We start from the raw sequence: 15,992 nt of genomic DNA, 5'->3' as shown, positions 1-15,992 counted from the left end.
TTCGGCGGGTCTCTGCAGAGCTGCTTGCCACCATCGTTCTTCACATAAAATGAGACGATTTAATACTTTCTACATGCGGAGTCCCCGGCTTATTTCAGTGTGTGTGACATTCTTTAAAGTCCTTAGGGAGAGATTGTATATAGCCACGATTTCCATGGGGAAAAAAGAAACAGCTAATATGTATACAGTGTTTTAGTTCTGTATGAAAAAAATTAAAATTGTCCTTTTGCGTTTTCCACTTTATATCATTGAACTAAACAAGAAGTCATCACTGAGGTGTAGAACAGTTACTGGGCACGATCCTGCCGGAGCAAACTTCCCAGTCCGCCTCACCGGCCGTCCTGCTAGGCTGCCGTGTGCCTGGGTCTTTTTGACTCAGCAGATGGAAAGCCTGTTGGGTGGATTCATAAACCAGTTCGTCCAGGGAGTTGCTCTCAGGTGCTGTAAGATGGGACTCACTTTTTTTCTTCCTTTTCCTTCCACAGGCAGATTTTAAGAATGACACCGCTTCCAAGGCAATTCATAGCATATTTAAGAGTGCTATAAGGCTCCTGCAGGAGAAAGGATTCATTTACCAGAAGGATGGCGGTTTTGATAACCTCTTCTATGTGAGAGACTTGCAACTTAATGTTTTCCTTCTTAGCTTGAGTTACAAATATATGTATTACTTAAGAATGCCTATTTACTGTTTTTAAAAATCATTACAGAGGTACATAAAGTAAGGAACCCTAAGGTACTACTTTTAATAGCATTCTATTAAACATTTGTGCATTTAGACACTTGTGCATTTACAAATACACACATATAAATATATGTTGCTTTGGCTTTTTTTTGCTTTACCAAAAAAATGTGATCATTCTGTAAGTCAGGATTTCTCAACCTCAACACTGTTCGGGCTGGACACCTCTGTCATGGGGGCTGTCCTGTGCGTTGTAGGATGGCTAGCAGCATCCCTGGCCTTCACCCACTACATGCCAGTAGCAGCTCCTGGGCTATGGCAACCAGAAATGTCCCCAGACATTGCCTAGTGTCCCCCGGGACAGTTAAGAACCACTGCTCTAAGTAATGCTCAGCCACTTTTTTTTAAAGATTTTATTTATTTACTTTTAGACAGAGGGGAAGGGAGGAAGAAAGAGAAGGAGGGAAACATCAATGTGTGGTTGTACTCATGTGGCCACTGGGGATCTGGCCCACAACCCAGACATGTGTCCTGACTGAGAGTCCAACTGGTGACCCTTTGGTTTGCAGGCCGGCACTCAGTCCCCTGAGCCACAGTGGCCAGGGCTCGGCAACTTTTTTTGACACCAAAATAGCTCATTGCACCATCTTTCCATGTTAGCACTTAGAAATCGACCTCATTCTTTTTGACTTCTGCATGGTATTCCACGTTATGGGAACTTGCCATCAGTATTTTAACCCCTTGTCTCTGCTGGACATCTATGGTGTTTCCAACTTTTGCTCTCACAAATACTGCTGCTGTGGCTATTTTTGCACAACTCTTTGAACTTGTGTGTTTCTGTAAGGTTGACTCTTAGGAACTACTAGAGCAAAGGCATGCACCTCTAAGCTTTCGGTCAACACAGTCTGATGGGCTGCCTAAAGGCTTGACCGGTCGGCATTCTCACTAGGGGCACGAGTGCTTGCTTTCCTAATGCTTTCAGAGTCAAAGGTTCACTTTCACTGCCTACTGAATATCAAAGGAGCCGGGCTGCAGTCGGGCCCCTCGTGACCACTGATGTCAGTAGCACGGATGTGGCTTCAGCTACAAGTGACAGACCTGGAGACAGATCAAAACTCGGAGGCATGCCAGAAGTCTCACTATTTACAGGCATGATTCCCGAGGGGAAGCTTTCCTTAATAGGACATTTTCTTGATATCGATTTACTCTAGTGATGCCCCATTTTAGAACATTTTAAAAAATTAAGAGATGCTTTAAATACTATTTGAACAGCTTTAGAAAACAGTATTCCATTCTGCAGAAGGCTGAGTACAGGCCACTCCCTCCTGGGATGGGAAGGCCAGCTGGGAATCGGTTGCCTCTTGTGGGGTTGCAGAAGCTGGTAATGGGCAGCTCACCTTAGCAGCCCCCAGCCTGTCCCCACCCCCGACCCCGTCACAGTGGCCCTGAGAGGCTCTGGGGTCGGCCAGCTGACTCTGTCGAAAGCAGCCCTTCCCGAGGAGCTGCAGGACCACGGGCAGCAGTCCGTGGCTGAGGCGTGGCAAGGCTGGGGCACTTCCTCCTGTGAGTCAGTGTGAGCTGGAGTGGGGTGATCAAGCAACAATTGCTCTCTTTCCTCAGTGGAGCCACCCCCCTTCTCTGACTCCACGCCTCCCCTTTCAACATAGCCGTCTGGCCTCCGAGGAGTAGTCACCGCCTGGTGTGGATACTCCTGTTTGTAGGGTGGTCTCCAGCCTTCAGCAGCCGTCACCCCCATCACCGCACGTAATCCTCACAACAGCCTTGTGAAAAGGCAGGCACCATCGGGGTCCCCACCCTCCAGTCTGGTCACTCTGTAAGTCCCCTCAGACAAGCACTCCTGATAGGCAGGGTGGAGCAAAGGTAAGTTTACAGTTGTGAGTACGCAAAACACAGTTTCTTCTTCTTTTTTTTTAATCCTCATGCGAGGGTATGTTTTTATTGATTTTAGGAGTGGGGAGAGAGAAACATCAATGTAAGGGAGAAACATCAATCTGTTGCCTCCTGTTCGCACCCCAACCAGGGATTGAACCTGCAACCTTAATGTGTACGGAATGATGCTCCAACCGCCTGAGCCACCCAGCCAGGAGAACACAGTTTGTTCTCATATTACTTATTATCATTTTTCCATGTGGACAACTTATAAACCTCCTTTTGCCCCACCCTGTATGTGTTTGTTTGCATGCTTCTTTTTTTCTTTGTCCTTTCTTCCTCTTTTCCTTTGTTCCCCTTTTCCCTTTTCTATTTTTTATTTGTTTGTTTTATTGCCAGATTTACTACTGAACATGAAGGGGGACCCAGCTGGCTGCTGCTTTCCTCTTACCCGAACTGGCTGAGGAAGGAACTAGGTTAGGTTTGCCTTTGAAAACAGAAAGGGTCTCAAGGGATAGGCGAGATGTATCCCCCTGCTAGCTTGTCCTTACAGTTTTAGTTCTTTTGTTTTTCCTTGTGGTTGGAAAGAGGAATAAAACTAATGAAATGCCAGGCAGGTGTCAGAGCCCAGAGGAGAGAGTCCTGGAGTTGAGATCAGAGCCTTCGGTCACTCGTGCCTCCCTCAAAAATATAACAAATAGGAGAAATTTATGAATGTGTTATGAATATTTAAAAGGAAAGCTGCTCCTTAAAAGTATTCCAGTTTCTCTTTACATCATGGCCTCAGTGGACCAGCCCCCGAAAGGTGTACCTCCAGGTCAGTGACAAAGCAGTGAGCTGCTGAGGGTGAGAACTGGTTTGACAGTAGGCCCAGCATTGAAAACCATGTTGTGCCCTGGCTGGTGTGGCTCGGTGGATTGAGTGCCAACCTGTGAACCAAATAGTTGCTGGTTCGATTCTGGGTCAGGGCACATGACTGGGTTGTGGACCAGGTCCCAGGTGGTAGGGGGCAGGTGGGTGCCACAAGAGGCAACCACACGTTGATGTTTCTCTCCCTCTCTTTCTCCTTCCCTTCCTATCTAAAGATAAATACATAAAATCTAAAAGAAAAAAGAAAAGCATGTTGGTGTCAGGATGATTACTGTACGAAATCAGTAGAAACTATCTCAAGTACTAATTTGGGAGTCTGGATGATACAACCTCTGTGCTACTTAAAAATACTTTCTGAACTTCTTGTGCTGTTTAGGTAACCAGGGAAGACAAAGAACTGCACAGAAAGATCCACCGTATCATTCGGGAAGACTGCCAGAAACCCAACCGTAAGTGGCATCTCGCACATGTGTCCTGACACGCTGGAGGGGAACGCTTCCCCCCAGAGAGCACTGGATGCAGAGTCGGGGACGGGCTTTCCCCAGTAGCCACTTGGAAGTGTGACGGTTGCGGCCCCTGCTCTCTCAGAGCCTCAGGTTCTTCCTCTCTGAAGTGAGTGTTAGGGTGGCACAGGCGTCCTGATCTTGGCTGCACGTAAAAATCAGCCGTGGGGATTTTTTGAACATAGGGTGCTCAGATCCCACTCCTGGGGATTCTGATTCTCGAGGACTGGGGTGGGGGCGTGGTGGGTGAGCGCCTCGGGTGGTCCCGATCCAGTGAGGCCAGCCACGGAGCCAGGACCTTTCGATGCCTTTCTGGTTCTAGTGTTCTCTCTGGTTTGCGTTATTTCTTGTCCTGTTCTTGCTCTTTGTCTTTGAACCCAAACCTGAAATTTTCCACTGTTTTGACTTCATGCCCTTCAGTGTTGGGAGGAATAGTTCTAGACATGACAGTGTATGAACAGTATAATTCAGTCATCCTGAAACCCAGTAATTTGCAAAAGTGGTTTAGGAAATTGTTGGTTTTGGTGGAGTTAGGTCAGCCCCTAGTGGTTAGAAACTCAAACTGTAGATAGTCTGACAACAGACATTACCACCTTCCTATTAGTTAGAAAGAGAAAAAAGTAGCAGTCCTATCTTTAAGTCCTATAAAAACTCATCAGTCTTAAAGGCAACTTTTCAAAATCTGTCTTCAGCAAATATCTGCTAATAACAAATGGCATACGTCAACAAACGAGACCAGAAGAAAGTGAAAAGGCTGGTTAGTGAGGCAGGTCTCCTCATTCTGCGTCCTCTCCCTGCAGAGAAGTCTGCCTCCAGTCCCTTAGCCCGTGCGTCCCTGGGGCCTGGACCTCTTCCAGGCTGAGTCACCGGGTAGAGCTGGACCAGGTCTGTGGCCCTGGTGTTTGATATGCAGCCCTATTTAGCCTTTAAGGACCTCTGAGGTCAGAGCCGCATGATGACAGATCTTAAAATAAACTTAAAGCAACCAGTTATCTGAATGCAAGGTTTCTGGTTGTTGTGCACTGCATTCAGACCAGTAAGAACAAATATCCTTTAGCTGGGGGGTGGGGGGAATCTGTCCATCCATGCTTTAAGGAGCTTTTAAGAGCAGTGGAATGTGGGCTTTCTTAACCAAGAAAGGGTGAGAGGCTGTTCCCTGTGCAACATCCCTGCACTCGTCCTACTTCCAGATTCGTATTTTGATCTGCATGAGGAACAGGATGGGTTGAAATAATCCCAGGGCCTGGTACAGCAAATGAAAGGAATTCACACTTTATTTCTTAGGAGAGCCAAGTAGCCTCAGTGATCTGAGGGTATGTGAAGTGGCATATTTTATGTCCACTTCTAATCCACAGGCCAGCTCCTGCTTTGGTGAGTGTTGTGTCAGGGTGGACAGCCTCTGTCACTCAGTCTATAAGTGGGAGCCTCTACACCAATTCCCCAGAACTGGTAAGCTCCCGGGAGCTGAATTCCTGGAGCTTGAGTAGCTAAGAATGCCAATGAAAATACTCTGTGGAGACTGTTGGGGAGTCTACTGCAACTTTTCTTTTCACAGGAAATATCTATGGCATTAAAAAGTTATTCTGAATAATAATGTATGTACATGATAAAAAGTCAAACAGTACAAAAATACACACAGAAAAGCCAGACTCCCTCCCAGCAATGAGACCAAAGCTTTGCGTTCCCCTTGCCAAAGGCAGTAGTTGTTCCTGGTTTCCTGCATATCCTTCTAGGGATGTGTATACACACTTGTAAGTATGTTTGTATAGTTCACCCTTTTTAAAAAGGACAAGTAAAGGTTAGCATATAATACTCAGTATTCTATACCTTATATTTTATTTTATTTTATTTTATTTTATTTACTTATTTACTTTTAGTTATTTCTTTTTTTCTTTTAGATTTTATTTATTTTTAGAGAGGAGAAGGAAAGGGGAAAGAGAGGGAGAGAAATATCACTGTGTGGTGGCCTGTTGAGCACCCCCTACTGGGGACCTGGCCTGCAACCCAGGCATGTGCCCTGACTGGGAATTGAACCAGCAATGTTTTGGTTTGCAGCCTGCACTCAATCCACTGAACTATACCAGCCAGGGCTATATCTTGTATTTTAAATTGAACATTGGCTTCCGGAGGTCATTTGGCAATAGTACATATAAAAGTGTCTCAGTCTTTTTAATAGCTGCACAGCATTCCATTAAATATATAAATAGATAGCTGACTATTTATCTAACCATTCCTCCTAGACCTTTTGTTCATTACTAACATTTCATACAAAATATATCATTGAGTTTTTCCTTGTCAGGATGATAGTGAGAGAACTTAAAATCTTTATAGTCATTTATAAGTATTTTCGCAAAGGTTAAACCTATAATAATAAAAGGATTGTAAACATGAGGCTTGTTTTAGGTTCCTAAAGCACCAGTACAGGGTTTATCTAAAGATGGGCAGCATAGTATAGTTGTAAAGAGCTGGGCTCTAAGGCCACCTTTCCTAGGTTTGAATCCCAGCTCTGCCACTTTGCAGCTATGTGACTTTGGGTAAGGCTGTGCCTCAGTTTCTTTATGTGTAAAATGGGGATAACATTGCCTCCATGATAGATTGTTATGAGGATTAAATAAATTGGTGTTTTATAAAACTATTATGAAGATGGTAGAGTAGGAAGCACTAGGAATCTGTCCACTTAGGCAACAGTTGCATCTGACTGATGGAACTATTTTGGAACTCCAAAGGCTATTGAAAATTTGCAACTTCCAAATGACAGTAAATTGGTGTTAATTTCAATCAATGCTCACCTCTTGGTAACCTATCCCTTACCCCAGCTATATAGTGGACAGCTGTGCATTTGTTTCTGGAGCAGCTTGCATGGAGCTTGCAGGAGCTAGGGCAGGCAAAAAAGAGCCTGTCCTCAAAGTATAAGGGCCATGTGCTCTGCTCACTGTTGCTTCTGATTACAGAGGGACAGATGAAGAGGTGGGTGGCCATTGTTGCATTTCGTCCCAATGATGTGAGCCCCTCCCTCAACATCTGAAGTAACTTAAGGGGAAGTACTGGTGCCCCCCCTCCATTTTTTAATTCCCCTTATTTTCCTTTTCTCCCCTTTGTGGGAACCGGAAAAGAAAGACTCGTGCATTCGAAAGCTACTGAATATATGAGGGAAATCAGAAAGTGACCACACACACCCAGAGAAAGACACAGGCTCAGAAAAAGACCTGAAAAGACCTTAAGTTTTACACCTCAGTCTGATCCTTGGTACAGAGACAATAATAACAACAGACAACAGCAAACCCTGGGTTAGGGGGAGAATCTGATCTCCAAAGTTACCACATGGCTAGATTCAAATGTCCAGTTTTCAACTAAGAATCACAGCGTGTACAAAGAAACAGGAAAGTATTACCCATTCAAAAGAAAAAATATATATGTATCAATAGAAAGTGCCCCTGAAAAGAACCTAATGGCAGATATACGGGACAAAGACTTTAAAATGACTATCTTAAAGATGCTCAGAGAACTGAAGGAAGATGTGGAGAAAGTCAAGAAAATGGTTGAACAAAATGGAAATATAAAGAGAAAGAAAACCTAAAAATATAGGTCTGTCCAAGAAAAGTCCAGCTATTGTTAGTATAATGAGAATGCTTTGCACAACATTGATATAACCTGGCAGCCAAGGAGAGTGGACTGGAATGCACATGTGTGAACAATGACAACTTCACTGTGCTAATCAGTGGGGACAATAGATGCCATTGAGCATGTGTACCTTGTGGCCGTCACATTCAAAATGACTGAGCAAGTAGAGCAATGAATCTGCAATAAATTTTTATTAAGCTTGAACATTCCTCCATGGAAACTAGTCAGATGGTTGAGAAGGCTGCAGCTATGGGCAAGCGGTGATTGGGAGCTTCATCACAACATACCCACTCATGCATCATGTCTGGTGCAGAGTTTCTTAGTGAAACATCAAATCACCCAGGTGATTCAGCCCCTCTACAGCTCAGATTTGGCACCCTGTGTCTTCTGGCTTTTCCTAAAACTAAATCACCTTCAAAAGGGAAGAGATTTCAGACAATTGATGAGATTCAGGGACATACAGCAGGGCAACAGATGGCAACTGGGAGAACCGTGTGAGGTCTCAAGGTGCCTGCTTGAAAGGGGATGGAGGTTTCATTGTCCTGTGTACAATGTTTCTTGTATCTTGCATCTTTGTCAATAAATGTCTCTATTTTTCATATTACTTGGGGGGCTACCTTCTGAACAGACCTTGTTTATAAAAATTTGGGGCTGAAAAGTATAATAAGTAAAATGAAGAATTTCCTACAGTGATTCAAACACAGATTTTGACAGGCAGAAGAAAGAAGCAGCAAACTTGCAGTGGAAGAGGAGTGAACAGAGCCTAAGGGACGCATGGGACATCGTGGAGTGGACCAACATATGCACTGTGTGAGTCCCAGAAGGTGAAGAGAAAAAGGGGCAGAGAGAATATGTGAAGAGATAATGGCTGAAAACTTCCCTAAGTTGATGAAAGACATGAATATAAATACCCAAAAACTTCAGTAAACTCCAAGTAGGATGAACTCAAAAGAGACCACACCAAGACACATTGTAATCAAACTTTTAAAGACAGAATCTTGAGAGAAGCAATTTGTTATGTACAAGGGATCATTATAAGATTAGCAGCAGCTTTCTCAGAAACTCTGGAGGCCTGAGGCCGTAGGCTGATACAGTCAGTGCTAGAGAAAAACTGTAGGCCATGGTCCTGTATCCAGAAAAACTGTCCTTCAGAAGTGAAGGAGAAATCAAGGCATTCCACGGTACATAAAAGCCAAGGGGGTTTGTTACCACTAGACCTGCTTGCTCTGCAGGACGTACTCAAAGGAGCCCAGCAAGGTGAGAGGAAAAGGCATTAGACAGTAACTCAAACCCATATGAAGAAAAAAAGATTTCAATAAAGGAAATACTTGGACAATTAGAAAAGCCAATATTGTCATAACAATGGTTGGTAAGTCCATTTTTTGGTCTCTACATAATTTTAGAGACTAATACACTTTTTAACAACAAAAAACAAGTACTGGTCTAAACATTTATATTTTAACTTTGGTTTGTAACTCCACATTTTTCCCACATAATTTAAGAGATTAATGCATTTAAAAGAATTGTTAGTTTATGTTCTTAGGCTCACAGTGTGTAAAGATGTGATTTTGTGACATCAACTGAAAGGGGTGGGCACAGAGCTATGAAGGGTCTTTGTAAATTATTGAAGTTAAGCTGGAATAAATTCAAATTAGGGTGTTATAATTTTAGGAAGTTTAGTGTAATCCCTATGGTAACCACAAAGAATAGCTAGAAAATATATACAAAAGGATATGAGGAAGGCGTTTAAATGTTTCATTAGAAAAAGGTCAACTAAACATAAAAGACAGCAATGCAGGAAATAGAAGCAAAAAAGGTATAAGGTGTATAGAAAACAAACAGCAAAAAGACAGAAGTAAGTCCCTCCTTATCAGTAATTACTTCAAATATAAACAGATTAAACTCCCCAATCAAAAGACAGAAATTGGCAGAAGGGTTTAAGGAAAAAAAAACAACCATGACCCAATTGTATGCTGTATATAAGAAACTCATTTTAGATCCAAAGACACAGATGGATTGAAAATGAAGAATGGGAAAAAAATATCTAATGTAAAATAGTCACCAAAATAGAGCAGGGGTGGCTATACTGACATCAGATAAAATGAAGTAGATAGATGAAACATACTGGTATTAGACAAAATAGACTTAGGATTTTTAAGGCATAAAAGATTATAAGAAACAAGTACATTGTGCATCAATGAAAGAGTCAATATACCAAGAAGATAGAATTATAAACATTTTTGTATCTAATGGCAGACCATCAAGATGTACAAAGCGGCCCTGGCTGGCATAGCTCAGTGGATGGAGCGCGGACTGGGAACCAAAGTGTCCCAGGTTCGATTCCCAGCCAGGGTACATGCCTGGGTTGCAGGCCATAACCCCCAGCAACCACACATTGATGTTTCTCTCTCTCTATATCTCTCTCCCTTCCCTCTCTAAAAATAAATAAATTAAAAAAAAAAAAAAGATGTACAAAGCAAAAACTGACACAACTGAAGGGAGAGATACAATTCTACAATAGTTCAGCACCCCACTCTCTATAATGGGTAGAACAATCAGAAAAGATAAGGGAGGGAATAGAGAAATTTTCACAATAAATCAACCGTTCCTAGCAGATGTATACAAAATACTCCCTGACGGCAAAATACCCATTCTTAAATGCACAGGGGACATTTCCAGGACAGACCACTTGTTAGGCCACTAATTAAGTCTCAATGGATTTGAAATGGTAGATATAGTACAAGATATCTTCTCTGACCCCAACAGGATGAAGTTAGAAGTCAGTAACAGAAGTAAAGCTGGAAAACTCACACCAATCAGTGGAAACTAAATAACACTCTTAAACAGTTAATAGATCGAAGAAGAAATCACAGGGAAATTAGAAAATAGAGATGTTTGAAAACAAAAACACAACATACCAAAACGTGGAACACAGCGAAAGTGGTGCTAAGGGGAACTGCACAGCTAAAACCATTAGAAAACAAGAAGGGTCTCAACAACCTGACTGCTATTTAAGGAGCTAGACAAAGAAGAACAAGCTAAGCCCAGAGCAATCAGAAGGAAGGAAATAATGATTAGAGCAAAGATAAGTGAGGTAGGGAATAGAAAACAATTGAGTAAATCTTTGATGCCAAAAGTTGATTCTCTGAAAAGGTCAACAAGTTTGCCAAACCTTTAGGTAGATGGAATAAGAAATAGACAAGACTCAAATCACTGAAATCAGAAATAAAAATGAGGATATTAGTACTGATTCTACAGAAATAAAAAGAATTGTAAGAGAATACTGTGAACAAATGTATGCCAGAAGAAGGAACATTGAAACCCACCAAAACTAAATTATGAAGAAATAGAAAATCTGAATGGATCTGTAACTCGGAAGGAGATTGAATTGGTGACTTAAAATCTCCCAGCAGAGGACGGCCCTGGACCTGACGGCTGCACTGGTGACTTCTACCGAACGTTTAAAGAACTAAGACCAGTCCCTCTCTCTGTGTAACCGAAAGGTCACTTTACCAGACACCTCTTAGCAGACTGGCCTTTCTGAAGAAGTAGTGTAAGGCCTTTGGGAAGACTTGTTGCATCTTCACAGCAGGGACTAGGTTACGAGCATCTTCCCAGGTTATGGCTATGGCGATAGAATCATAGTCATTCCCCAGGTAAGAAGCACCTGCCATGGGTCTCCTTAAATCCACATGACCACTGGTGACGTAGGTGATTTTCTTCCCATTTTACAGATGAGGAAACAGAGATGTGACCCACTTTGTCCCAGTCAAAGAGCCTGGACTTGAATAGTCAGCTCTCTATCTGTACTCTTTATCTGCTCCCCCCTCCTTTCTTAAAATAATATACACATAGGAGGTGTTCAGGAAATCTTTATCAAATGAATGCTGAAGAAAGCAGACTGGAAATGTGGAGACAGGTGGAGATGGCAAGTTTTCCAACAGTAACCCCAACTGGGAGGAATAATAAGTTGACAGCCACTAGAGGTCAGAATTGAGCAAGTCTTTGTTAGCCCAGGCCGCCACCTGTGATGGTCTCTGACCCTTTGAGCTGGAAAGGATCGCACAGACGTCTCCACCCGCTCCCCAGCCTCCCTCTCCATAGGGGAGAAGACTGAAGCTTGGTGGTTCTGTGACTTGCCGGAAGCCACGAGGACCCACCACGCTTTGCCCAACACCACGATACCTCTTCGTGCACCTTGCTGGAGCTGAAAACATTTTGTCATCTAAAGACATCCAGTGACTGCGTGTAACGTGAGAGGCCGAGCCTGGCTCTGCCGTGGGGCTGTGAGGTGAAAACCAGGGAGAGTTTGTTTTTAGTAATGCGGTTCGGCTTTGACTCAGTTACGAATGCGTTTTACATCCTGACCCAATAAATTACAGAATTATAATGCAGTAGATAGATATAAGTTACGTATATCTAGAAATAGTTTCACAAAATAAGACTCATCCTGCCTATGATGTAGTGCATCCTGTAATTTTCCCCTTTAGTCTGTTTGGCAAGAAAGAGAATGCTAATCGCAACCCACTCAGCTGACTTCATGACCCTCTGACGGCCACGGCCCGAGCTGCACACCGCTGCTCCAGCTCACTGATGGGTTTTGGCCCAGAGAGACGTTACTCCTCCTGAGCTTTGACCGCTGCACGCCCAGTAGTCTTCGTTTCGGGCAGAGAGAGGGTGAGAAGCTCCTAGAACACAACTGTCAGAGACAGACCTTCTTGGAAGCCTGTGCCGATAGGAGTGAGGCAGAGCAGAGCTGGGAGCCTCTGATGGGACTGATGGGACTGAAGGTGCAGGTTCTGATTCCGGAGATCCCGAGAGGGCTTTGACTTAGAGGGAGAGGAGAAGGAGGGTCTGACGGGTGTGTCCAAGCTCAGCCGGCTGCTTTTTTCCTACAGACATGGAGAAGGGCTGCCACTTCCGGCACATCCTGGCCTGCGCCCGCCTGAGCGTCAGCCCGGGCCTGAGTGAGCCCGTGCTGCAGCAGGTGCTGGAGTTCCTGGAGGACCAGAGTGACATCATCAGCACAATGGAGCAGTACTACATAGCGTTCTGAGGACGGGCCGCAGACAGCCCTGGCGGAGCCGGGGAGGAGGACTGGAGCCGGGGAGGAGGACCGAGTGGTGTTCATTTCCAGGCCCTGGTTTTAAACATCATGCAGAGGCTCATAGGTCGGAAGGCAGTTATCTTATAATCAACTGTGAAATACAGTCATTTGAGGAATGGAATTTGGCGTAAATTCTGTAGGCTGCCTTCTACCTACTATATTCTTGGGGCAAAGTGACTTTTCTCAGCCATGACATGCAAGAAAACCCTCTCGTTTGACCTCCTCACTGGACTGAGCATCCTTGGTAAAGCAGAAGGGACGGAGACAGTGTTGGTGGCTGAATCGGTGTGTGTGGGTGGGACTCTCGTGGTGAAGGGACATCACATGGTAAAGCCCGTGGACGTGGGAACTGAAGAGCATGCAGCCAGATCACATGGGCCTGAAACATTTTAAAAGGTTAGACTATCAGAAATATTCTTGTATGTCTGCTTAATGGTTAAGACCCCTGCGTAGGAAGCTAGCTGTCCCTGAGTGAGCGCTGAGGAACTACGCTTTCCAAGGGTCATGCACCTGTGGTGGGTTGTGAGTCCTGTATCCAGTGCTTTTACAGACCCACTCAGCGATGGCAATAAATGGGTCCCAGGCATGGCTCTGGGTCCATGGTTTTTTCTGAGTCACAAGGTATCTCCCCACAAAGACTCAGTACGTGCCCGGACAGGCGACAGAGTCACGCCTCTGCTCTGAATGACAAGGTCAAGGGAAAAAAATCTGAGGCATGCAGAGGGCTTGTTCTAACAGCAAAATGACAAATCCAGCCAGCAAAAATCAAGTGTGGAGAAAGATTTGGAGTTAATTACAGTCCCCTGTGTTTGCTCCTGATGTAATGAGCTCTTAGCGGCTCTGCCACAGAGCCTGCTGGCCTGGGGAGCTGCCCTGCTGTGTGTGGAGGTGAAGGGGTTTTACATTCAGAGTCAGCCGCAGCTCCTCATGTCAGGCGGAGGGCTAGCGCTGGCAGACGGCTTTCCGTCATGGACTCTTCTGACTTGACCCAGACCTCTGCCCTATTTCTAACAGCGATTACCTGGGTGGCTGCCCAGGGTCCTCCCTGTGGTGTAGAAGAGGGTCTACCTGGAGTGATACCCCCATGGGTCTTCCCCGAGAGTGTTGGCTGTTCCATATTGAATACATCTCAGATTATTGGAACTGCCACGAAGCAGCCTTGGATGAGGCCATTAAAAGGGCACACTTCTCTTGCACACAGCAGCCCCACTGCTAGAGTTGATCCCAAGGGGATGGCCACACAGGTGTGAAAGGGTGAATGCACAGAACTCCCACTGCTATATAATTTAGAGTTCTATGTTGGGGAAAGTATAGGAAAAAAGTAGTGTATGTATATACAATTAAATACTACGCAACCATTAAACTAATGGGAGCAGACAGACATTGCCACAGAGCACTGTTCCCAATAGATTTTAGTGGAAAGAAAATCAAGTTACAGATCTGTTTATATAGTATGATACTACTGATCTAAACCTGCCTGTGTGTACATATGTGTCCAATATATCTGTATAGAGAGTTTCTATGTGTACCTGTATATAAATATCGCACATGGATACATTATATATTTTTTTCCTGGGTCGACAGGTATCTCAGTACATTTCCCTGCACTGGGGAGATACATGGCTAAATACAGTGCCCCTTAACGCCTTGAAGTTCCTGGAGGCTTTTGGCCAATTACCTGGCAGTGGCAGACATCATTTTCAAGGTTATCGTTGAATGTGCAGGACGTCCTGACCCCATCCATCCCCAGACAGAGACCCGGTGTGTGCCCGGACAGGTGATGGAGTCGCACCTCTGTCCCATATGACCAGTCCCTGCCCCCAGATGCCACGCCTGGGGTGCTCTCTCTCAGCCACCTCTGCGCAGTACCCCGTCTCCCTGAGGGCTCCAGCTTCAGTCCCGGACCACGTTTCTGCCTAGCTCGGGTTCCTGGAGATCTCAGCCAGTCCTGTGGCTCCAACCATCTATATGCTGAGAGGTTCTGCAGTTTACATCCAGTTGGGACGTCTTCTGAACTCCAAACTGCTGCTTTCAACTTCCTGCTGACCCCTCCATTGCCCTGCAAATGACCTATCTCTGAGGCACGTGTTCCACACCGTTTCCCGGGGTTTCTCTGTGGGAGTTAGCTCCATCCACCACACCACCAGCTAATGACAGCCATCCTTGATGGGCTGCCTTCCCCTCCCATACTTCCCCACTCCCCATTCCTGTCTGGCATGCCTCCCATCCTGGTCTCAGGGTCAGTTTCTGGGTGAACGTAAATGAACACCATGCTCATAAATGTATTTGAGAAATGCTGTATGAATCACTGTCCACATCAGACAGAGATCACTAGAAATGCTCACCAAAGTGATACACTTGTTGCCTCAGAAAAGTGAGATGTCAGACGCTTTTTAACTACATGTCTGTTCTTTGATATGTTTACAGTTGGCAAGAGTCACAAAAACAATAAAGCTGTTTCTCCCCACCCCACACGCGCATTATCTGAATCACGAGCAAACTAAGAATAAGAAGGACCTTATATCCCACAGCAACTTAATAACTTATGAGACGAGGGAAGTTCTTGGAAAATCCTCTGGGGCTAACCACAGCCGGGCCACCTCCCATGTACTGAAGAGGCCCCGAAGGGCCCCTCTGAAGAGGGGGAGGACTGAGCCAGCACTGTGTTCACGGTGCGCACATGTTTCGGGAGGTGTGAACACTGACCGAGTTGATGTAAGCGAGAAGACAAATGCTACCGTCTGGCCAAGGGTTTGTTTGAAGATCCGTGATTATCCCCATCTGGGAAGCTACCAGTGCTTCTCATCCCTCTAAAACACTTCTTTCTAATTATTTTCCCTTCTGATGGCGTGCCAGGACACTGGCTGAGAGAAAGCCAAGTGGGAAGAAGTCTCCTCAGTGATGAAGAACCCAAGACTTGGTGCCAAGGATTGAAACCAAGCAAACTGGTAATTTTCCGTTGGAGAAAACAACCACACTTTTCTTATGGTGTGGTTTCTTCTCTACCAGTGGCCTCTATGCAGCTGTCCCCAAAGAAGAATCTCGTTTCCATATTAAATTCATGTGAAGCATACGAGCACACTCCCAGGCCACGAGGAGGCTTGCCGGAGCAGCCCGCAGCGGGCGCTGGGAGAAGAGCCCAGCCCTTGTGAAGGGGAGCGGTGCCTGCGGAGGAAGAACCTGGCAGCGGTTTTTCTTTGCATGATGGTCTGCTGGCGGAGGCTCGAATGTGAGCCCAAACTCCCGCAAAGGAGAGGTTTTATGTAATCCAGAATTTATTTTCCAAAGGTTGCCTGTTTTTTTTTTTTTTTTTGAACTTTTA

The 15,992-nt window shown here is 44.9% G+C and overlaps 1 protein-coding gene across 8 annotated transcripts in view; it reads left to right on the top strand.

The window, feature by feature from the left end:
- Positions 1–15,096, top strand: part of STN1 (STN1 subunit of CST complex) — a 40,390-nt gene extending 25,294 nt beyond the window's left edge. For 7 of the 8 annotated variants that reach the window (XM_036027252.1, XM_036027251.1, XM_036027254.1 and 4 more), the window contains 3 exons: positions 486–608; positions 3,816–3,888; positions 12,462–15,096. In XM_036027252.1, the coding sequence (XP_035883145.1) occupies positions 486–608; positions 3,816–3,888; positions 12,462–12,619 (354 nt within the window). In that variant the 3' untranslated portion in view covers positions 12,620–15,096. The remainder of the gene's footprint in view (positions 1–485; positions 609–3,815; positions 3,889–12,461) is intronic. The other variant, XM_036027255.1, reaches the window with a different exon arrangement.
- Positions 15,097–15,992: the final 896 nt, after the last annotated feature.

Source organism: Phyllostomus discolor, chromosome 5, assembly GCF_004126475.2.
Source record: "Phyllostomus discolor isolate MPI-MPIP mPhyDis1 chromosome 5, mPhyDis1.pri.v3, whole genome shotgun sequence".
Taxonomy (NCBI): Eukaryota; Metazoa; Chordata; class Mammalia; order Chiroptera; family Phyllostomidae; genus Phyllostomus; species Phyllostomus discolor.
Note: the sequence above shows the minus strand (reverse complement) of the source record. Positions and strands in the feature narration are given on the sequence as shown.